The 22,816-nt window shown below is 53.0% G+C and overlaps 1 protein-coding gene across 1 annotated transcript; it reads right to left on the bottom strand.

The window, feature by feature from the left end:
- Positions 1 to 180: 180 nt before the first annotated feature.
- NR1D1 (nuclear receptor subfamily 1 group D member 1) lies at positions 181 to 8,100 on the bottom strand. The gene is made up of 8 exons (XM_008012808.3): positions 7,460 to 8,100; positions 4,461 to 4,796; positions 4,086 to 4,174; positions 3,838 to 3,982; positions 2,838 to 3,481; positions 2,329 to 2,514; positions 1,297 to 1,507; positions 181 to 670 (listed from the first exon to the last, which is right to left on the bottom strand). Exons 1-8 carry the CDS (start codon positions 7,488 to 7,490, stop codon positions 471 to 473), a joined length of 1,842 nt encoding a protein of 613 aa, XP_008010999.3. The 5' UTR covers positions 7,491 to 8,100; the 3' UTR covers positions 181 to 470.
- Positions 8,101 to 22,816: the final 14,716 nt, after the last annotated feature.

The raw sequence follows: 22,816 nt of genomic DNA, 5'->3' as shown, positions 1-22,816 counted from the left end.
TATATGATGAAAATAACCCCCTTGGGCACCCCCCTTAGACTTGTGTGCTGTTTCCCTATATCCTCCCATCTGCTGGCAGAGTACCCACCCCACAAACTGACCAGATGGAGAGGTGGCCCCCCCAGCCTTGGCAGTATTTCCACCCCACCCCCCAAACGAGCACACACCACAGAAGCCAGCTCAGCTGTGAACTCTTGGATTTGAGACAGGAACAGAACAAATCAGGGGGCCAGGGGAGGGCTGTGGGGGAGAGAGAGTGGTTTAAATAGGGGAGGAGGGGAAGTTCGGTGATGGGGGAGGGAGGCAGGTATTTACAAGAAGGCTCAGGGGGCCAGAGGCTCATCTTGGAATATTTTATAACAATATAAATAAGATTCTGGTTTGCTTTTCCTTTTCGTCTCGTAAAGGAGAGAGAAGTGCAGAGTTCGATTCTGTACAAGGGGGCAGCGGCAGAAGGCCGGCCGGGCGGGTCACTGGGCGTCCACCCGGAAGGACAGCAGCTTCTCGGAATGCATGTTGTTCAGGGTCCGCAGGTCCGGCAGCTTGAGCAGCAGCTTGGTGAAGCGGGAAGTCTCCAAGGGCCGGTTCTTCAGCACCAGAGCCCGAAGAGCCCGCAGCAGCGTCTCCTGGAGCTGCTCCACCGAAGCGGAATTCTCCATGCCCGAGCGGTCTGTGGGGAAGACGACAGCAGTGAGGCGGACTCCCCGAGCTCCTCTGACGAGGAACCGGAGGTCTGCGAGGACCTGGCAGGCAATGCAGCCTCTCCCTGAAGCCCCCCCGAGGGCCGATGGGTAAGGAGAAGGAGTGCCATACCTTCTCACAGGCCTCTGCCCCGAGAGCAGATGCCTGAAAGCTGGGAGCGTGGGCTCAGCAGGGCTGGTCGCCTCCCATCCTGTAAGACCACCTTCCCTTCCTCAACAGGCCGAATGTGGCCAGGCTCCCTTGCTTTTTGCTGTGTAGTTCCCTCTGCCTGGGATGCCCTTCCCCCTTTCTCTGCCTGGCAACATCTTACTTGTCCTTTGAGGCCCCAACTCAAGTGTCACCTCCTTCCCCAGCTCCCCCAGGCAGAAATAGTTGTCTGTGCTTCCTTGGTTCATGCTTCTACTGTGACACTTATCTCACTGTTTTATAATTAGTCGGGCATGAGTCTGTTTCCCAAGCTAGACTGTGTCTGAATCATGTCTGTATCCCCAGTGCCCAGTGCAGGGCCTGGCATAGAGTAGGTACTCCATAAAAGGTGTGTTGAATTGAACTGCGTCTGCCTCCTCCCCCGGGTCAGGCGAGAGCCTGACCTACCTGCAGAGACAAGCACCACCGCGGTGAAGAGGCCCAGCTCCTCCTCGGTAAGCGCCAGGGAGTTGAGCTTCTCGCTGAAGTCGAACATGGCATTGAGCAGGTCTCCCATGCCCATGGCACCAAGCTCCTGCAGGCTGTAGGTGGTGCGGCTTAGGAACATCACCGTCTGGTCCTTCACGTTGAACAATGATGCAAAGCGCACCATCAGCACCTAGAGGGGGAGTGGGAACAGTCAACCTGGGTGGGGTGGGAGGAGCACTGACCAAATCGCCCCTGTAGTTTGCCAAAAGGTTTAGTGGTGCTGCCTTCGATTTCTCAGTAGAGCGGGGGTTGTTTCTGAATGGGCAATGAGGGAGCCCAGGTGGAAGGATGGCTTTAGGATCCAATAAGCCTGAATCTGAGTGTCAGCTTTGTTATTATCTGTGACCTTGGGCAAGGCATTCACCAAAGTTAACCTGCTCTTGTCTAGAATGGGGGCAGCAGTGTACCCAAGGCATTATTTCAGTGTAATGGGTTGTAATTAAATTCCAGCTGAGATGACAGAAGTCCCAGCCATCCAGTGACAGCAACAGGAGCAGCTCAGCCCCTTCCACCAATCAGAGGCTATAAGGACAAAGATACTGGGTCCTAAAACCTTTCAGAGGTCCTGCCCACCCCAGACACCAAGGCCTTCTGCTGGATCCTTCCCAAGGTCAAAACAGGAAGTGGCTGGGTACAGTGGCTCACGCCTGTAATCCCAGTACTTTGGAAGTCCAAGGCGGGCGGATCACCTGGGGTCAGGAGTTCGAGACCAGCCTGGCCAACATGGCGAAACCCGGTCTCTACTAAAAATATAAAAATTAGCCAAGTGTGGTGGCGGGCATCTGTAATCCCAGCTACTCGGGAGGCTGAGGTAGGAGAATCGCTTGAACCCAGGAGTTGGAGGTTGCAGTGAGTGGAGGTCGCACCATTCCACTCCAGCCTGGACAACGAGCGAAACTCCGTCTCAAAAAAACAAACAAAAAAAACCAGGAAGCATAAACGGTCACTCACCTCAAAAGTGCCAGCCTTAAGCAGGGTGACTTGGTCATGCTGAGAAAGGTCACGGAAGCCCGGGATGTGCTTGGCAAACTCTACCACCTCCCGCACAGCGGGCGTGAAGCTCATGGAGAAATCTTCCCAGATCTCCTGTACCGTTCGTCCACTGCGTCCATGCGGGTACATGTTCATAGGACATGCCTGGGGTAGGAAAGGATTGAGGGATGGGAGTGTCAGCCAGGCTGGGTCAGATGGACGCCCCAAGCAGAGCTGGACCCCAGATTCTGCCTGGGCTAGGGGCTGTGGCCCTGGAGGATGGGTCTTTCAGATAAAGTAGCAATTAGGTGCCAGGTGGAGATCAGGGATTCCCAGGCAGAGCCCAGACAGCAAGGCAAGACATTCTCTCCCGGGAAGAGGCTATCCCCACTTTCAGCCTCCAGGAGCCCCCAGCTGCCCTACACTAAGTCCATTCTGCCAAGCCCCCCCGACCTTCTTAACGCACCCGCCCGCCCCCATGCCCTTACCAGCAGAACATTCTTGGAGTTACCCTGCCGGGGATTGTTGGCAGGTGCCTTGCCTTCTGGGGCTGCATACACGTGGGTGGGGCATAGACGGTGCCCGTTGCTGTTGGACTGGTGGCAGCTGTGGTGTGCAGGGCCAGGAGGCCAGGTGGGAGGATAGGAGGAGGGGGCCTGGCGCAGACCATTTAGGGCCTCGTTATGACGCTGGGCAGCCAAGGTGTTGTTGTCATTGGGGGCAGGTGGGCAGCCCTGATTTTCCCAGCGATGCGGGGTGGTGGCTGGAGGGCTACCTGATGCATGGTTGGCATTGAAGTTGCCAGGTGAGCTGCCCAGCTTGTCATGGGCGTAGGTGAAGATCTCTCGATGGGCCCGGGCCACCTGGGATATCACATCCTCCACTGTGGGCTCGGGGCTTGGGGATCTGGGAGGCGTCAGCTGTTGTGGGAACTGGGAGAAGCCCACCAGGGGTGAGGGGACCGGAGCAGGGGGTGGCGAGGGGCCCATGGAGCCTGGGGTGGGGTGCTGGGTGGGTGAAGTCTCCAGCGGGCACTGGCTGCTCAACTGGTTGTTGGCCAGGTTCATGGCACTCTGCATCTCAGCAAGCATCCGCTGCTTCTCTCGTTTGGGGATGCGCCCAAAACGCACAGCTGCAACAGGATGAGAACAGCGTCAGGAAGTTCTCAGCCACACTCACGTGCTTCTCTTCCTTCCTTCCTCCTGAAAGGGCAAGGCTCTGAAGGCTTGGGGTTTCACATCAAAACTAAAACCAGCAAGGCCACACCCATCAAGGGGGTTTCCCTAGGAGGGATTGTTGGTAGGAGGTGACCCGAGGGACCAACGGGATAGAAGTGTATGTTGACCCAAGCAGACGAAGGATGGACATCCCCTGTGCAAATGTGACTCACAGTATGATGTGTCTCCATTTGTGACTTTTTTAAAGGGAAACATTAATTCAGAAACTTTGGGCGGAAGAAAGGGGGAGGATGTGGGGATGCTGCCTCACCGTCTCGAGACATGCCCACGGAGAGACACTTCTTGAAGCGACATTGCTGGCAGCGGTTGCGATTGATGCGGACGATGGAGCAATTCTCATTCTTCAGACACCTTTTGTACTGGATGTTCTGCTGGATGCTCCGACGGAAAAAGCCCTGGAGGGCAGGGGCGGTTAGTGACCACCTCCGTCATGGCTGGGCCTCTGTGTCCAGGGGGAGGGGACCACCTGCCCCTGCCCTTACCCCTAGTCCGCCTCACCTTGCAGCCCTCACAAGCGTGCACGCCATAGTGGAAGCCCGAGGCAACGTCCCCACACACTTTACACAGTAACACCATGCCATTCAGCTCTGTGAAAGAGACGGGCAGCAGGTGAGCAGGAGAGGCCAGGCTGAGTGGCCAGAGGTGTGGAAGGCTTTCTGGGCTGGAGGTCCGGGGAGGGAAAAGCTAAGGAGGAACTCCAGTGTTGAGGGGCACTGGAGTGACAAGACTGGGCTGAAAAGGGGCTGGTGCCACTCTAGGAGAAATCCCTGAAGCCAGAATAGGCCCTGGCGAGACTGGTGTCATATAAAAACCCATTCCCAATCTGGCCCTGGCCTGCTTCCCTTCCCCCGAATCAGCTGGAAAAGTACTCACTGGTGATGTTGCTGCTGCTCTTGCTGGGGGACACTCGGCTGCTGTCCTCCATGGCCACTTGTAGACTCCCTGGGGGGCTCCCATTATAGAAAGAGGAGGATGACGATGAGGAAGATGAGGAAGAAGGGGAGCCATCATCACTCAGGCTGGCTGCAATGTTCCCAAAGGAGCGAGCTGGGTCTTGAGTGAGGGAGCCAGTGGGGGACGGTGGGAAGTACGTGGGACAGCCTTGGGTCAGTGACTGGAAGCTGCCATTGGAGTTGTCACTATAGAGGGATTCAGGGCTGGTGCGGCTCGGGGAGGAGCCACTGGAGCCAATGTAGGTGATGACGCCACCTGGAGGGAGAACAAAAGGGAAGGGGGTGTCAGCCGCCATGTCTCTGGACCTAGGGTGCCACTGTGCTCATCGCCACCTGTCTGCCCAAAACACTGCTGGCCACTCAGTTCACCATGTGGAGCCCCTAATCTTGGAGTTAATAAGCAATTCCCCAACACACAGTAGACATGGCATGGCCAAGCAACACCCACAACCCTTTGCAGGACACGTTCAGCTTCTGCTTTGAATGTGAGGCGTGACCCCTGTGGCATCTCGCGTATGTGCCCCCTTCCCTATATGCCTTCCTTGGGAATATCGACTGCAACTAATGACTTAGTTGTCAATTGAAGATTGGGGGATGGGCAGCTGAGCGCCATTCAAAGTGCCCAGTCCTCCAAAAACAAAAACCCAGCTGCTGATTTTAATACTGAGACCATTCCAGGAATGAAACCATGGACCATGGAGAGATAGCTAGCTAAAGTAAAGAGAATGCAGATCTTACAAAAGTAAGACAATCACATTCCCCCCAGTCTGGGAGATGCATTCTCTGAAGGAACTGAAGGGAAGGAATCTGCCGGCCTGGTTCCCCTGGCCTCTAAGAGAGTGAGCCACAGTGGACTCTTATCTCTGTGTCCAGAAAGGACTTCGCGGTGTGACTTGCAGGAGGCGGAAGTACAAACTGTCCAGCCTAGGGCTCTAAAATTCCCCCTTCAGATCTCAGCCTGGTAACAATGACCTTGGCTCTCTGGCCACTCAGGGACTTTGACCCTCTGGTTACATTGCCAATGAGGTGGCTGTGCTCCCGTGGTATTAGCAGGAGAAAAAGGTGACCTGCCTGCCACACCTCTGCCAAGCACCTAGACTGGCCTGCCACAGGCGGGGTGGGAGAAGGGAGGATCCCAGGACACGTGTGAGCTGACACATGCCATGCCACTGTGTCTGCAGAGGCACATGTCTTGCTCACCCACTGACACACACTAAACTGGGCAGGGCGGCCCAAAAATAGCTCAAGGTTGGTCAGGGTGAACCCAGCTCCTTGGAAAATAGTTGCACAACAGATCAGCTCCCACGGTTTCAGGGCTGAGGTGGGGGATGGAATCATTAGGTGGCGGTAAATGAAGTTGACCTAGTTCACCCATCCACCCATCCCCAAAAAGAGAGTGAGACCTTCATGCAGAGGCTTCCAACGTGGAAGTGAGGAGCACACTCAAAAGTGTCTAGGTCCAGGTCTAGACCCATCGCTACCAACTTATTTTGTGACCTAGAGGACATCAACTCCCCTCTTTGGGTCTCAGTTTTCCTTTTCATGAGAAAAAAGGACAATACCATTTCAGCTATGAGTGTGCGGTGCAGTTGTTTTGGGGAGCCCTTTGTAGGCACACTGCAGCTTGTTTGGTGGAGATGGGGGTAAGACAGTGCTCGCAGAACTAAGGAAAAAGAAGCTTGGAGAACAGAGAATTTGGAATGTGGGGAAGCTGAGTCTAAATGAAGTGCAGTGAAGTAGGTGCAAAATAAGAGTGAAGGCGAAAGGAGTGAGAAGGGTGGTTAGGGGTGAGGTCTCTTTAGGGAATGTAAAACAGAAGGCCATGAGAGGTCAGATATGGCTCCATGTTACTTTGTTTTGGTGATGAGGAGGAGGGGGCCGGGCAGGCGGACCGGAAAAGGAGGCAGGCGGGGGCGGTGAGTCAGCCCAGCTTCACCCAGATCTCGGCGGGGCGGGGCAGGGCGGGAGCTGGGCCCTCAGCCGGCCTCACGTCCCCGCTCCACGTGTGCCTCTCGCACGTGGCTCCCCAACGAGGAACCCCGGAACTCGAGGCCCCGCCCTCCTTGCTTCCCGTCAATCGAGAGCAGTAGCCCCACCTCCTCCCCACCTCTCCCCGGCGACCGGGTCGTGGGCTGGACCCCGAACGCTAGCAGGACCAGGACAACCTAGGGGAGGAGAGAAGGGAACACGCGTTGCCGGGGCGACTGGGGGGGCGGAGCTCATTATGTAACGAGGCCGGGAGGCAACAACCAATGGGGTGGCGGCCACGGCTTCTGCTGAATGAAAACAAACGCAGCACGTGGGCCCGGCTCTAGAGCCATGTGAGCCCTCCTGGTGGCCGGGGCCCTGTAGGTGCCCTCCCTCGGGCCGGGCACCACGCTCTGGACTCCTCAAGTGTCGCTCCCTCCTGTCACTGAGGATTCCCCAGTGAGATCCGAACGACTCTCCCAGCCCCTCCTTCCCTGAGCCCCGAGCCACTGCTTCTCAGATTCCCTCGCGCCTGCAGGAACTAGAGGAGGGGGAAGACAGGAGGGGAGGAGGTCCGTTTTCTGAGGCCAGGCATACCACAGCTGCAGGTAGTGGACAGACGGGGCCGTTTCGGGGCACTGTTCCAAAGCTCCCAGTCCCCCTAAATTTTTCGCTTCACCACCCATACCTCCTCTCCATTTCCACCCGCCCCGGGATTCAAGGCTCAAGGGAGCTTTGGGACTCTGAGGGGTGGTGATGGGGCGTTTCTGAGAGCATTACCAGCCCGAACAAGTCACTCTGGAAATCCCACATTAAAGCCCCGCAGCATGTTACCAAATCTCCGGGCCAAGGGACTCCCCGGTCCCTTACAAAGTTCCTCTTGTTATAAGGCGTAGATGGAGGTGGGAATACAGTGACAGGAAAAAGATGATAGTAAAGGAATCTCAGTACCTGTGTTGTTGTTGGAGTCCAGGGTCGTCATGTCTTCACCGGCTGAGAGCGGTCATTCAAACTGGACCTTGACTCAAACTAGAGGTTGCGATCGCCGCTGTTGCCCCCTGGGCACTGGCTAAGAGCGGGGAGAGGACCCCGCGACTCACGATCAGGATCCGAAGCACCCTGCAGCAAGGTCTTGGGGTGGCCGGACTGCAGCCCTGCAGAAGGGTTGGACGTTGAGGCAACGGAGTTCTGCTTTGCATGGGAAGAGCAAAGAGAGTGTGTAGGGGGAATTAGCCTGCAGTAATTCTGGCTATAAGGTAGCAAGGAGCGTCGGGTCTCTGCAGTGTACGGGGTGCCTCTGCCTGCCGGCTCCGCAGCGCTGCGGGGTAGCGAATCTGGAGCTCCCAGTGCACAAGTCCCAGAGAGAGAGAGAGGTTGCAACCAGGAAGTAAGTAGGTGATGGGGAGAAACGGGGCACCGAGTCGCAAAGAGGCGAGACGTGTGCCCTGCTACGTTCCCTCGGCAGTAATATTTCACTCTGCCAATCTCAGCCGCCTTTTGCCCGAGCCTTTCCCTGGGACAGAGGGCTCTGCGCAGGCGCCAGCAGCCCAGGGTTCCCGGGCCGCACGCGGCACTGGAGCAGGTACCATGTGATCCCAGGGAGCGCCTCGTGCCCCAGTGACACACTTTTCCAACAGCCGGCACGTTGAGCTCTGTGCGCCTGCGCAACAACGAGACTGTCGGGATTTGTAGTCCACTGACAAAGTGGGCGGACTGCGTGCCTTTCCTCTTTCTGCCTGGCAAAGCGCTTACCGGGACCTGGGAGGAGCTGAGAGTGGGGTGGGGTGCGCTGAAGAGTCAGGGTGGCGTGTTTAGAAAGCCTGTATGGCAGGGGCATGTGAATTTCTGGGGAGGGACTGGCAAGCTTGGCTGCTCTCTGGGAGATCAAAGCTAAGAGGCCCTTTCTGCAAACCTTGCAAACGTGAGGGCTTCACGTGATTGCGGGACTGACCTCGTCCTGAGGTTACTGGTGACCGGGAGAGAGACAAGCCAGGGAGGGAGATTTCCCTGGAGTCAGGAGCTTAGGTTGCCCTCTGCTTAGGGGCAAAGTCCAGAGAAGGAAAGGAAATGTGACCCCCTTTCCCTTCTACTCGTCCTAGAGAGAACACCTCCAGGGGAAGGAGTTGCCACAGAGGTAGGGATGTCTGTAGGGACTCCCTGTTTGCTTGTATGACACCATTCCACCCACTCCAGTTGACTTTGGGGTGAGTCATTTCCCTTTGTCTGGGAAATAAAAAGGACAACAGAGGGGAACTAATAGTGAAAGTGCTTTGAGATCCTAAAGTAATGAGCAAGATGTGAGGCAGGGGGTAGGGGCAGAGTGACACCCCTGCCCCTCGGTGCTGGAGGGTAGAATATGAATTCCACAGAAGATTACTACTCAGAGGGGAACATGTAGATCATCTTAAGCCTCCCTCTTTTTACTATTGGGGAACAGGAGGCTTAGGAGAAGTGACTGGCCCAAGGTCAGATGTCCATTGCTAGTTTCATCTGCCCACCCCCAACAGGGAGGTGGTAGATGAACAAGTGAAATACTGAACAGGGGTTAGAAACAGCCAGCATTGCTGGGCGTGGTGGCTTATGGCTGTAATCGCAGCACTTTGGGAGGCTGAGGCGGGTGGATCACTTGAGGTCAGGAGTTCAAAACCAGCCTGACCAACATGGTGAAACTCCGTCTCTACTAAAAATACAAAAATTAGGCAGATGTGGTGGTAGGCACCTGTAATCCCAGCTAGTCAGGAGGCTGAGGCAGGAGAATCCCTAGAACCCGGGAGGCAGAGGTTGCAGTGAGACGAGATTGCCATTGCACTCCATTGCACTCCAGCCTGGGGGACAGAGTGAGACTCCGTCTCAAAACAAAACAAAACAAAACCAAAAAAAAAAAAACACACAACAACCGGCATTTCCCTTCAGAGCAGCTGTCCCATGAGTAATAACAGATCTCAAGTAGAGGAGATCTATCATGTTAGAGGGCTTGGGACATGGAGCGGATGGAAACTTCTTCAGGCAGTGAAGGAAGAGGGAGCCTAAGCCACCTGCTGCTCCTGCTAACTTCCTCCCCAGGCCCAGTGCTTCTAGGGAGGGTTTTCTTCATATAGAAAGTCCTTCTCCACAGGCAGCCCCTGGGATGGTATCGATGGATGCCTGGGAAACATGAAAGTCACCAAAAAGGTAGAGAAAAAGAATATGGGAGGCCAGGGGTAGTGGCTCACACCTATAATCCCAGGATTTTGGGAGGCTGAAGTGGGCAGATCACCTGAGGTCAGGAGTTTGAGACCAGCCTGGCCAACACGGTGAAACCCCATCTCTACTAAAAATACAAAAATACTAGCCGGGCCTGGTGGCGGGCGCCTATAATCCCAGCTACTTGGGAGGCTGAGGCAGGAGAATCACTTGAACCCAGGAGATGGAGGTTGCAGAGGGCTGAGATCGTGCCACTGCACTCCAACCTGGGCAACAGAGTGAAAGTCCATCTCAAGGCCGGGCGCGGTGGCTCAAGCCTGTAATCCCAGCACTTTGGGAGGCCGAGACGGGCGGATCACGAGGTCAGGAGATCAAAACCATCCTGGCTAACACGGTGAAACCCCGTCTCTACTAAAAAATACAAAAATCTAGCCGGGCGAGGTGGCGGGCGCCTGTAGTCCCAGCTACTCGGGAGTCTGAGGCGGGAGAATGGCGTAAACCTGGGAGGCGGAGCTTGCAGTGAGCTGAGATCCCGCCACTGCACTCCAGCCTGGGCCACAGAGCGAGACTCCGCCTCAAAAAAAAAAAAAAAAAAAAAAAAAAAAAGAAAGTCCATCTCAAAAAAAAAAAAAAGTCAAGTGCAGTGGTGGCTCACGCCTGTAATCCCAGCACTTTGGGAGGCCGAGGCGGGTGGGTCACCCGAAGTCAGGAGTTTGAGACCAGCCTGGCCAACATGGAGAAACCCTGTCTCTACTAGAAATACAAAAATTAGCTGGGCTTGGTGGTGCATGCCTGTAGTCCCAGCTACTCGGGAGGCTGAGGCAGGAGAATCGCTTGAACCTGGGAGGCGGAGGTTGCAGTGAGCTGAGATTGCGCCAATGCACTCCAGCCTGGGCAACAAGACCGAAATTCCGTCTCAAAAAAAAAAAAAAAAAAAAAAAAGATGAAGAATATGGATACAGGAGTAAACAGGGTAGTGAGGACAGTGAGTTTGACCGCAGGAGCTTGACCACTCACCCTGTGACTCCTTGTAGAAGATGAGCTTCCTAGAATGGGCTAGGCTTTAGCTTTGTTCCCCTGCTCCCAAGAAAAGTGGGGAGAGAGGGCAGTGGGCTCCTCTCTGGCCCTTTGGCCCAGAGTTGGGAAGCTGCAGCAGAGCGTGGGAGAGACTGGGAGGGGCTAAAACAAACAAGGAAAGAGGCTTTTCAGGAAAACTTGGTTCTGAGCTCAGCCTCCACCCCCTCTCCCTCTGCCCTCTGGGCTCTGGAGGAAAAGCTAGGAGGTAAGTTGCCATGTCCTGCTCCTGCCTGCTGTCTGTCACCTTGACTCCAAGTCAGCGCCAGGGCCAGAGCCCAGGTGTCTGTCAGGACTGGACTCAAAATCAGGACCCCTGGCGTGCATCTAGCTCCCCACAGCCCAGCACCACCACTAGCACCCTCCCTTTACTTGCCCTGGGTCCTCCCCAAGGCCCACAGCTCTATTGCTGCTGTGGTGGTCCTGCCTACCCCCTGTATACTTGCTGGGTGTTTGTTCCTCTAGGAGGGGGAGCCGGGGTGGGTCAAGACTCCTTCCCCGCTGCAACCAGTGAGAAGGAGGAGGGAGCAGAGATAGAGAGAGCTGAAATTCAGTCAGCCTGACACTCCTCTTGGCAAAACCTGGGTGGTTCTGCAGTCTGTGTGTGGTGTGAAGGCAGAGGCTGGGAGGGAGGGGGCACAGGAGAGGGGTTACCCCCTGCTCCTTCCTTTGCATTTCTTAAAGGGCCCCTCCTTTTTTCCCTGACAAGTAATTCAGGTGTCTTCTACAGCTGGTGAGAGGAATACAGAATGAAAAGGCAGTGTTCTCCCTTGGCTCCAGAAGCTTCTAGTCAGTCTGTGCCTGCTTCTTTCTCTGTCAGCAGCTGCTGGGAGAAGGGCAGAAACTATGTGACCCAAAGCCACCAAAGGGAGGGGGGAAAGGCTGGGTTGTCTGGTTCTGGGGGATCCGGAGTAGAATCTTGGCTTCTCTTTGACCTCAACCTTGACCGTAAGACCTTAAGACAACAGGTGCATCTCAACACAACCTTCTCCCCTGCCCCTCCAGCTGGACGTTGCTGTTCACTTCTTTTTTTTTTTTTTTTTTTTTTTTTTTGAGACAGTCCCACTCTATCACCGAGGCTGGAGTGCAGTGGCTCACTGCAACCTCCACCTTCTGGGTTCAAGCCATTCTCCTGTCTCAGTGTCCCAAGTTGCTGGGACTACAGGCACATGCCACAACGCCTGGCTATTTTTAAAATATTTTTAGTAGAGATGGGGTTTCACCATATTAGTCAGGCTAGTCTCGAACTCCTGACCTCAGGTGATCCACCTGCCTCAGCCTCCCAAAGTGCTGGGATTACAGGCGTAAGCCACCACGCCCGGCCTGCTGTTCACTTACACACACACACACACACACACACACACACACACACACACCATTTCTCCCATAGCCCAGTTCAACTCAAGAAAGGACTGAACTCTTCATAAACAGTACTCAGATTGGATCCAGGTAGAATAGCATATTCACAATCTGGTACAGCAAGGCACTGCCCTGGTTCTGCATACACTTCCACTTGGATTCCCGAGTCTGGGATTCTGGGGACGAACCTTCCCATTAAGGGCTGTGTTGGATCCTGCCTGTGTGTTTCCAAATATGTCTTTAATTTTCCTTGATTTCTTTGGACTTCAGAGGACAGCAGACACAGAGGAGAAGAAGGAAAGGTATTGAGAACACTAAGCTCTGGTCAGTTATGTATTTGTGCGTGTGTGTGTGATTGTATGACTGTGAGTGAGACTGCATGTGTGTAAGTATGAATGCTGTGAGTGTGTATGGGTGTGCATGTTTGATCTGAGATCTCTTCTCCCTGTCAGAAGGTTGTTCTGGGTAACAGGGCAACACCCAGTGCAAATTCTGGGTGGCCTAAATCTTGGGCCAACTGCTTGACTGACTGACTGACTGACTGAGGGTGGATCCTTGCTGGAAACAGGTCAGGCTTCTGTAGGTGCCTTCCCATCCCCCTCCTTTCTCACCAAGGAACCATTGCCCAGAGTAGAAACCTGTCTGCCCAGGTGATGCAAACCTGGTATAGAAATGCTGGGGATGCCCCTGAATCAGGGAACCAACCATGTGCCTGGGAAAGGCTCACTCCCTGCCCTCCTAAATCCTTTTCCTTGTCTCTAAAAGGTCAGCTGTCTTTCTCTACCCCACCCAAAGCCTGGATGTTTTGGGGAGAACTTTAAGAACATGCCATAGGAAGGACAGAGTCTGAGCTAACTTGCTTCTCTGTGTGGTGGGGGGAGGGGGATGGAGAAAGAAAGGGCGAGGCACGAGCCAGGGCTGGGTTCCATGGATGTGTTTTGCCTCAGATTCTATCTTTACCTCACTACTGCTTTTTCCAAGGAAAGGAAACCATAAATATGTATTAAGTACCAACCGTATGCCAGGCACTGTGCAAAGTGCTTTATACACATTATCTCATTTAATATTCACAACAACCCTATGCTGTAGATCTCATTCTTATTTTAGAGATGGGGAAACTGAGACTTAGAGAAGTTTATGAACTTGCCCAGGGTGCCAGAAGGTCTAAGTGATTAGTCTGGAAGTTGTAATTTGCATAGCACTTAAGACTGAAAAGATGTCACATCAAAGAATGATAGCGCTGATGGAAATTATTGGGGGGGGGCTAAAGCCCCCTCCAGCTATCTCTTGGAACTACCACTGTCAGTGTCACAATGAAAATGGCAATGCTGGGGATTCAATCCCAGTCCTGAAGATAAAACTCTTTCTACTAGCAAGACTGCCCCTCCTAGAGAGAGAGATTACTGCCACCCTAGGGGAATGTCTGAGCAGCAAATTCATCCTGGTGTTTCCCAAGCAATGGTGATGTTTGGAAGTGGGATATATCACCAAGAACAGAAGCATGAAGCACCCCCTTGTTCCTGTCCCGGGGAGTACCTTGGCTTTCCAAAATCTCTCTTTTAACCCCAGGCACATTTCCTCTTCCCCTAAACTCTTCCCACTCCCCGTCCTACATTTCCCTCATCTGGTTCTAAAAGTAGAAGGGGCAGGAATAGGGTGCACAAACCACAGACTGCTACAGAGGAGACTAACAGAAGCAGGCATCTGAACTCTGTTCTCGACCCAAACCCTCGGGATTTGGGGTCTGCTGCTGGTGGTGAAGAGAGTGGGGCAAGTTAGGTCAGGGCCCTCTAAAGTCCCATGGTGCTTCCTTCCAGGGGCTGTATTAAGAAGATTGGTTGAGGGAGTGTGTGGAAGGCCACCAAGGACCGACAAAAGTTGTGCCCAAAGCCTTAAGGAAACAGCATCCCACTTCCCCATTTACCTGCTTTGAGGAACATGTACCTCTAAAACCAGCCCTTCCAAAAACCACTGTCCTACACCAATGCTTCTTCAGCAGATGCTTTGAAGAACCTGAAGGAGGGTGCCCCCTCTCTGAGCCCAGGATCTCACCCACATCACAGGATCCTGGAGGAGGCATGGATTGTCCTTGGCAGTGGAGACTAAGCCCCAGATGACCCTTTTTCTGGCATCCAGTACATGCTATGCTAAGGCCTCCTGTCCAATCTTTGCCATGCTGCTGGAGCCACTGTGGTGTCATCTTCCAGGCCCCTGCACCTGCCCATTGGCTGCCCTTGAGCCTCTGTAGAACTCAGATGCAAGGAGAATGTGGGGGAGGCGGGGGCAAGGGAGAGGGGGTGCTCTGCATCAGCTTCCATCTCCACGCTTTATCCCAAGCTCCATCTCAAACCCTTTGCTTATCCGGTGTCTCTCCATTCTTTGGGTCTCTGCAAATCGCCATGCAGCTGCCTGGGGAGGCCAGAGGCTCATGACAGTCCTCGTGAGCAGGATGGACCTCGGAGGAGCTGCGGCCTGGGCAGGCATTAGGGGCCTTGTGTAGTTTCTGGGAGGCTTACATAAACACTGGCTGGGATGGGGAGGAAAGGGGGGTTGCAATGGGCTGCCCAGGGAAAAAAGCAACCCCCGCCCCGCCAGCTCAGCCTGAGTGGAAAGAAGGAACAAGGCTTACTTTCCCTCCTCCCACTCCTCTCCCCTGGTCTGCAGCTGTTAGTTGGGCTGGAAAGACTGCGGTATCTTGGGGGAGGGGGGGCAGGAGAAGGAGAGAGAGAGGATGCGTCTTCACAAATTTGGGATCCCTCCTCCTCTTCTAAATTGGGGGGAGGGCGAGTGGGGAAGAAGCAATTTGCCAAAGAGATTTTCAATGCCGCAGGAAGGAGCTTTGGCTCATTAGAATGCGCAGTTTGCACCCTGAAAAAAAAAATCTGTGCTGGTTGCAAAAATGCAGACGTGTGTAGGGGCCCAGCAGAGATTAAAAAAAAAAAAAAAAAAAAAAAAAAAAAAGCGCTAGCTCTGCAATGCAGGATCTGCGAAGTTTTGGTGCGATGAGGAAATGTGGGTCGTGCTCATTTCATTTGCTTGTTCCTGCTAACCTACTGTCCCCCTGACTCTAGCATAGTCTCATATCCCAGCAAGAGGCACTGCGGCTTAGAAATGGGGTCACGAGTAGGGGGCAGGAGCAGAGGGCCAGAAGCGGGGGTCTGTGGTTAGAGTGCCCAGAGAAGGCCCAGTGGGGTTTAGAGGGCCAGGCAGATGGAAGGGGACACTTCAGTGAGGGATGGAGGCTGAATTTGCCTTTTGCACTCCCATTTGTTCTCCAGCTGCACAGGGGTTAGTGGGAAAGCCCTTCTAGACTTCCTCCAGCCCTCTGCTCTTCCCCATCCCCAAGCAGCAGAGGGACTTTCCCTTTCCGGCCCACTAACCTCACAGAACACTGTTGCAGAACCTTTGCTTCATGTCCCCAAACACACAAATCCCTGAACTGTCCTTGTTCTAATCCTGGAGTGGGCACTTGCGTGTGTGTGTGGCATCCTCCTTCCTAGAAAGAGGGGACAGGGTAGCCTCATTTGGGGAGCCCGGGCTACAGGGAAGCCAACTCTTGGCTCTGGGCTGACATCAGCACATCACCATGAGGGCTGGGGTGGGCTGTTCTGTGTTCTTGGCTTGGGAAGGTCCTTTGTTCTTTTGAGGCTTAGGGTTCTGGGTTGTGAAAACACCAAGGGGCTGCCTGGGAGGAAAATATGCTTGGGGAGACCATGTTTCTTTTCTGGGTGTTTGCTCCCCTGGTGGCTCAGGAGAGACAAAAGGAGACCGAAGCAAGATAAAGCGCAAGGAGACAAGAAGGGAGCCCCGCGCGCTTTCCCTCCTTCCTCATCTTGCCTCCGGTTTCTTTGGCCCATGGAGGAAGGGGCCCAGTGTGTTTGTGCCGGCTCGAGGCTCACGCGGGCTGCCGGGGTCACATGGCCCGGGCATGTGCAGCCTGCTCCATTTCTACCACAACAACTCGCTCATAAACAGCCCGGCTGCTGCGGCGGTGGCGGTGGAGACATGTGCAAGCGAGGGGGTGGGGCACGTGGCCCTGCCCGAGCCAAGGGAAGGCGCTCGCTCAGCACTGCCTCCACCCCTCCCCAGCGCTGGCGCTGCCTCGTCACAGGAAATTCCTAGTGCTCCTGTTGCTGCTGCAAAACATGTTTTGGGGAAGTGACTTTCAATAAGGATGGAATCAGTGGACTATTTAAAAAGAGACAGAAGAGATAATCAGAGACCGACTTATGCTTGCCCTTACCCTTTCTAAGATGTCTGTACTGGTTAGGGTGGTACCAATTCTTTCCTCCTATATAAAATTGGAACCATGTAATCCCAGCACTTTGGGAGGCCAAGGTGGGCGAATCATTTGAGATCAGGAGTTCGAGACCAGCCTGGCCAACATGGTGAAACCCTGTCTCTACTAAAAATACAAAAAAATTAGCCAGGCGTGGCGGCGAGTGCCTATAATCCCAGCTACCTGGGAGGCTGAGGCATGAGAATCGCTTGAACCCGGGAGGCAGAGGTTGTAGTGAGCTGAGATCACGCCACTGCACTCTAGCCTGGGCGACAGAGCGAGGCCCTGTCTCAAAAAAAAAAAAAAAAAGGAACCAGTCAGGTCCTCATGGTAAACATTGGGGTGAAGGGCTGGGGTTCTCTGAGAGAGTGGTTCTCAAGATAAGCAGAGGGATCGGGGTCACCTGGGGAACATGTTAGAAATGCAAATTCCCAGGCCGCATTCCAGGTTGATTGAATCAGGAGCTCTGGGAGCAAAGCCCAGCATTCTGAGTTTAATAAGGCCCTCGGGATTCTGGGAAGCCTGAGACCCACTGCTCTAGGTCTTTGGTCCCTAGCAATCAGTCCTCTAGGAGAATCTAGCCCAAGATCTGGGGACATGTCAGCTGGGCGTGGTGGCTCATCCCTGTAATCCCAGCACTTTGGGAGGCTGAGGTGGGTGGATCACTTGAGGCCAGGCGTTGGAGACCAGCCTGATCAACATGGTGAAACCCCGTGTCCACAAAAAAATACAAAAATTAGCCGGGTGTGGTGTGTGCCTGTAATCCCAGCTACTCAGGAGGCTGAGGCAGGAGAATTCCTTGAACTGGGAGGTGGAGGTTACCGTGAGCCAAGATCGCACACTGCACTCCAGCGTGGGCGACAGTGAGATCCTGTCTCAAAAAAAAAAAAAAAAAAAAAAAAAAAAAAATTGGGGGGGCATGTCTACCTTCCCCCTTTGTGCTGCTTCATTTCAAAGTCCAGCCATAGGGCATATTCAGATTTCGTCTGATTCAGCGTGAAAAGCATTTATTGAGTGCCTCCTGTGTGCAGATTCTGGAAATGCAGGCAAATGATACAACAGTAGTAGGCTAATGAATAGCTGAGATCTCAAAGAGGAGTGGAAGGTACTGGGTGAGGGAAGAATGAAAGAAATAAAAGGTTAGAATTTTATTTGTTTATCCTTTGTCCATCTTATCTACTTCCTGTCCCAAGGCTCCTATTAGAACAAATGATTGTGGCTTAAATTGTTTTGAGGCTGGAGGTAGAAGTTAAGCCTTTATCTATTTTGCTGGCCATGGGGACCCCAAGTTAGTTACAACCATAGGCTCTTGACTTCCATGAGTAACTAAAAGAATATGAGGACCACGCACACAGGCACACACAAACACTCACTCCTTGAGATCCTGGATGCCAGGGTAGGGAGACCAAGGCAAGGAATGAAGTCCCAGAAGGTTGGAAGTTCCCTGGGTAAAATGAGTTTAGCAGATAACAAGCAGGAAAAGTCTTTCAATAGGGGAGGGCGGGGTCATCCCTGGCCTACTCCACCTTCCTGAGACCCAGAAACTGTGGCCAGAGGAAACAAAGGATCCCTAAGGCAAATCACAAAAGCTCCTGAGAATGAAACCTGAGCCTGGAAAGAGAGTAAGAGAATGAGGGACGGACACCAGATCCAGAGGGTTCCCTTACACAGGCAAATGGGGGTTAGGAGATGGGGGGGATGGGAGCGATGCCCAGCCCCTCTCTTCAAGCCTTCTCTCCATCACAGGCAGTTCTCAGGAACAGAACTCCTGTTACTGTTTCAGTCTGAGCAGCTGACTCCTGGCCTCTCCCTGCTTCATTTTTTGAGGAATAAGCTTTTCTCTGATTCTCACAGAGCCCTTTCTTTTGCTTCTCTGCAAGGCTTTCTCTCTGTGCCTGAAAGGCTCTGGGCTCAAGGAGCAGACAGCCCTGCAGGCTCAGCTGCAGTGACCTACATTGGCTCTCCCCTAGGCCCTGGGTGCGGGGGCTGAGGTTTCAAGATAGGAACCTGGGAATCTGGCACAGGTCTACAGATGATGACATCAGGCAGACAGGCTGCAAAAGTGGCATTGAGGGACTGGGCCCTGAGGCAGGGGATGCCCCAGGACTATGTTCTCACTTTGTCATTTTAGGGCTTTTTGTGGACTAGAGCTCAGAAGACTCCCATCTCCGAAATGCAAAAACACCTGAGCAGTGACCCCCGGGAGAGGAGCCGGTGGTCCCTGACAGGCCCAGTCTCTATTAATGAGATTTGGGAGTGGTTTCTGCCCGCTCCGTGTTCTTGCTGAACCTACACTGTCTGCTGCAGGGAACTGGAAAGATGATGTGGAAGAGTGAGTTCAGATTTCAGCTGATTTATTTCAGGAAACGAAGGCTGTGTAAAGGTCAGATATGGAGAAATCCACTTACTCCCAGGCTTAACTATATAGAGACCCTGTACCTCTTTAGACTCAAGGATTCTGAGAAGGATCCAGAAGGAACCCCCAATATTAATTACCATTTACAAAGTCCTTACCTCAGGACCCTGGCAACTGAATCCCTCCTTCCAGCTACTGGCCCTCTGGAACAGAGAAGGCAGCTTCTGAAATAGGTGCTTTCCCTCTCTCCCACTATAAGCCAGCAGTGTTTAGGATGACCACTGCTTCCAGATTGTGTGATTTGCCCTGGCAAGGAAATCCTATTGTGGGGGGAGGAAATGAGGCAGTGGTGACACAAAGTGATGGATGAGCCTTTTGCTTAGCAGAGAGGCAGAGAAAGCCGGCAGGCCGTGCAGAACTGAGTGGCTCTTGGGTCCAAAGGGCTTCCCCTTGGCCAAGCCCCATCCCAAAGCCCAGGAAGTTCACAGCGTGGCGCCCAGCCAAGGCAAAAACATTCCTCAGGACTCTGACAGGCTGGGGGATGGTTCCCACCATGAGGATGGGGGAGGGGAAGGAAACACACGGGGGAGGAAATGACCACAGAGAAGTGGGTAAGGGTAGGAGGTGGGGAGTGAGTTCTCAGTGCCTTTTAGAGAGAAAGGTTGAGGCTGGAGGCCTTCTCATTGGCTTGTGACAGGCTTGCAACTTCAAAGCAAATGACTCCTGGGTCACCCCTCTACTCAGGGTCATCCCTGATGGCCCAAGGTGTCCTCTGGAGGCTTGTTAACTCAATCTCCCTCCTTACTCTGGGGCTGTGGTTGAGCTTGGGAGCCCCTGAGTGGCTAAAAGCTGGAATTGCAGTTGTGCTGGGGGAGGAGCCCATCAGGTCTCCCTCTGCCTCTCCACCTCCGCCCATCCCTTTCCCTCTCCCTAAGCCCAGGACTCTGGAAATAGCACCTGGTAATGGGAGCGCTGACAGATGCTGAGTTATAGGAGAGCAAATGTCCTGGCTAGAGTCCTCAACATTCTAGTTTGATCACTTTTGGGCTGTTTCCCTTGAAAACAGGTGCCCCACCAAGGACTGAAAAACTACCTATTGGGTACTATGCTCACTACCTGGGTGACAGGTTCAATCATAACCCAAACTTCACCATTACACAATATACCCTTGTAACCAACCTGCATATGTACCTCCTGAATCTAAAATAAAAGTTGAAATTAACACACACACACACACACACACACAGAGAGAGAGAGAGAGAGAGAGAGAGAGAGAGAGAGAGAGAGAGAAATAGGTGCCCCAGGACTCCTTCCATTGTCTTCCACAAATTACTGTTTAACATGCCCCTGGGTAGTGTGCTTCCTGGCTACAATGAGATCCCCTTCCTAGGGCTCCCAGGCTTGTAGCTTCTGGACCATCGACTATTCATGACCCCTGTGACCCTGGAGGGAGAAATGGCCCCACAGTAATTCCGATTTTAAATTTACCCCTCCCTACCTGCACTACTTAGTCCTACTCTTCCTTCTCTGAGCCTTGCCCACAACTCCTCCCCAAGTCAGCCTCCAACTTTGAACGTTCCCTCACCCCCAGTTCCCTACCCAATCCCCCAATCCCACATCTCCTGTAAGGGATAGGAGTGAGGTGAGAAATGGACAAAGCTTAGAATTTTTTTTCCAAGGAAACTAGTTCCCTCTGCGTGACTTCCTTTGACCTATTTTCTAACTTTCCCTGGTTAGCCCCCTTGTTCCATGTACCAAGGCTTCCCACTGGACTGATTTTTGCTGCCCCACCCTTCTCCTCCTTCCTCCAACATGATCTCCTAGGGCTCTTCCCATCCAGGGAAAATGTTCCCCAGTGCTGAGAGGGAGAAATTCCATTTTGGAAACTGTCAGCTTGAGAAGTCAGAGTTCATAAAGAGACAACTAGAGTGTTGCTGGGAAAGGGGGTGGTGGTAGTGAGCAAAAAGCAGCTCACCCACCCAGAGGAGGCCCCGTTCCCATCACCCAGCCCATAATTAGGGCATTCTTGGCTCTTGTCTGGAATGGGAGGATCTGAGTGCTCTGCCAACATCATGAAGAACTCTAGGGGAAATGGAGTTGGAGTAGAGGTAACCAACTTTGCAGCTGGAAATTAAAACTTTATCCAACTCCACCCCGAAGTAGTTTTATTTGATGACATCCTTCTCTTGCATTTGTCTCATCGTTTGATTGTGTAATCCTTAGTTATTAGCCAGGGAGCTATGTAGATACGAAATCATTTTAAGCAGAGGCAGCTGCATTCCCCTATTGTACTTGAGCCCTCATCAGCTTTCCTCCCCTCAAGCTGCTGCCCCACATTCACCCTGAAGGGGGCACTTTTGTTCAGTCGTTAGCTGGTGCCAGCTGAAAGAGAGTTCCAGGAAGGAAACATAACAATTGGTCACATGTTGGGGGTGAGGGTTCTCGCAGGGGCTGCTGGGACAGGGAAGGGAGGTCCACGTGGAGTGGGCGGAACACGCTGAAAGTTTTGGCGGGGCTAGCAGAGGGAGAAAAATACCCAAATTTGAGTTGTGATTTTTAATGCGGGGGTGGGGGCGGGAAGGAGGGTGTGTCCTACCCTCTGAGAGGCCCCCGCAGAGGGGAGCAGGAGAGCAGCACACTAGCATCCTGCTCGAGGAAGCCTGTAACGCAGGGCATGGTTTCTGCCAGAAAGAGCTGAGCCTGGCCGGGCTGCAGAGCGGGAAGCCTCTATGGCTCCACGCTTGTTTCCCATCCCCTGTCCTCCCAGAGAAGGCAGAGGTGGTCTCTCTAACCGTGGTGTGCTTCCGGTGCCACAGGACTGGGCTAATACCAGCCACGCAACTCCAGTCTCCACCTTTCTGAGAGCTTCAGGAAACTGCCCAGATGAGTCCTCTTTCCCTGGGGAGTGGCCAAAACAAGTCTCCTCTTTTTACTACCTAGTTCTGCCCTGCTGTTAGCTGAAAAACGTAGCTTTATACAGTCATAAAGTTGCAAGGGACCTTAAAGATGATTTATTTCCATTTTATTTTTTGGTCTGGGAAAACCAAGCCCAGTCAAGTGAAAAGGCTTCCTGCATCCTCTTTCCACAACATAGGCATTCCCTTCAAAGAATGTAGGTCCTAGAAATGGAATTCTGCCATTCTGTAATCCTTAGAGGGATGGTGAAAGTATTGGCTTTAACTCTTTCCATACCCTTAGCCAGAAGGCAAAAAGAATGGTCATTATCTCATTAGGGACAGAATTGTTTAGGGAGGCCTGACACAGTGGCTCAATCGGACATGGTGACTGTAATCCCAGCACTTTGGGAGGCTGAGGTGGGTGGATCACCTGAGGTCAGGAGTTTAAGACCAGCCTGGCCAACATGGTGAAACCCCGTCTCTACTAAAAATACAAAAACTAGCTGGGCATGGTGGCGGACGCCTGTAATCCCAGCTACTCGGGAGGCTGAGGCAGAAAAGAATTGCTTGAACCCGGGAGGTGGAGGTTGCAGTAAGCCGAGATTGCACCACTGCACTCCAACCTGGGTGACAGAACACGGTTTCGTCTCAAAAAAAAAAAAAAAAAAAAAAAAAAAACCAAGAAAGGAAAAAAAAAAAAAAGACTTAAGGACTTGATTTATGGTCCTAAACACAGTTTTCCTAGGCTCCCTCACAGCTGGCAACTCCACTTTGCCCATCTTGGCTGTTGAGAGTTCCCTTCTTTATATTTCTTAGTTCAAGGATTACCACAGTTTAAAACCTAATGGTTTGGAAGCAAGAATTCCTTTTCCTTCGTAGAAGACCTTCTCTTCTCAGGTTTCAGTTTTCTGGTGGTTTAGCCAGGTCATCCTATGTATTGAGATCAAGATCAGACCTCCAATCCAAAAATTCCAGCCTTGGTTTTGGTGGGGAAAAGCATGTTTACTTGGTCTAGAGCAGTGAAATCCTAGACTTTGGATTTCAGAGCTGTAAAGTTTCCAGGAGAAAAAAAAAAAGTTGGGACCAGGCACAGTGGCTCATGCCTGTAGTCCCAGCACTTTGGGAGGCCAAGGTGGATGGATCACTTGAGCCCAGGAGTT

This window comes from Chlorocebus sabaeus, chromosome 16, assembly GCF_047675955.1.
Source record: "Chlorocebus sabaeus isolate Y175 chromosome 16, mChlSab1.0.hap1, whole genome shotgun sequence".
Taxonomy (NCBI): domain Eukaryota; kingdom Metazoa; phylum Chordata; class Mammalia; order Primates; family Cercopithecidae; genus Chlorocebus; species Chlorocebus sabaeus.
The sequence above is the reverse complement of the archived record's forward strand: the minus strand, read 5'-3'. Positions and strand labels throughout refer to the sequence as shown.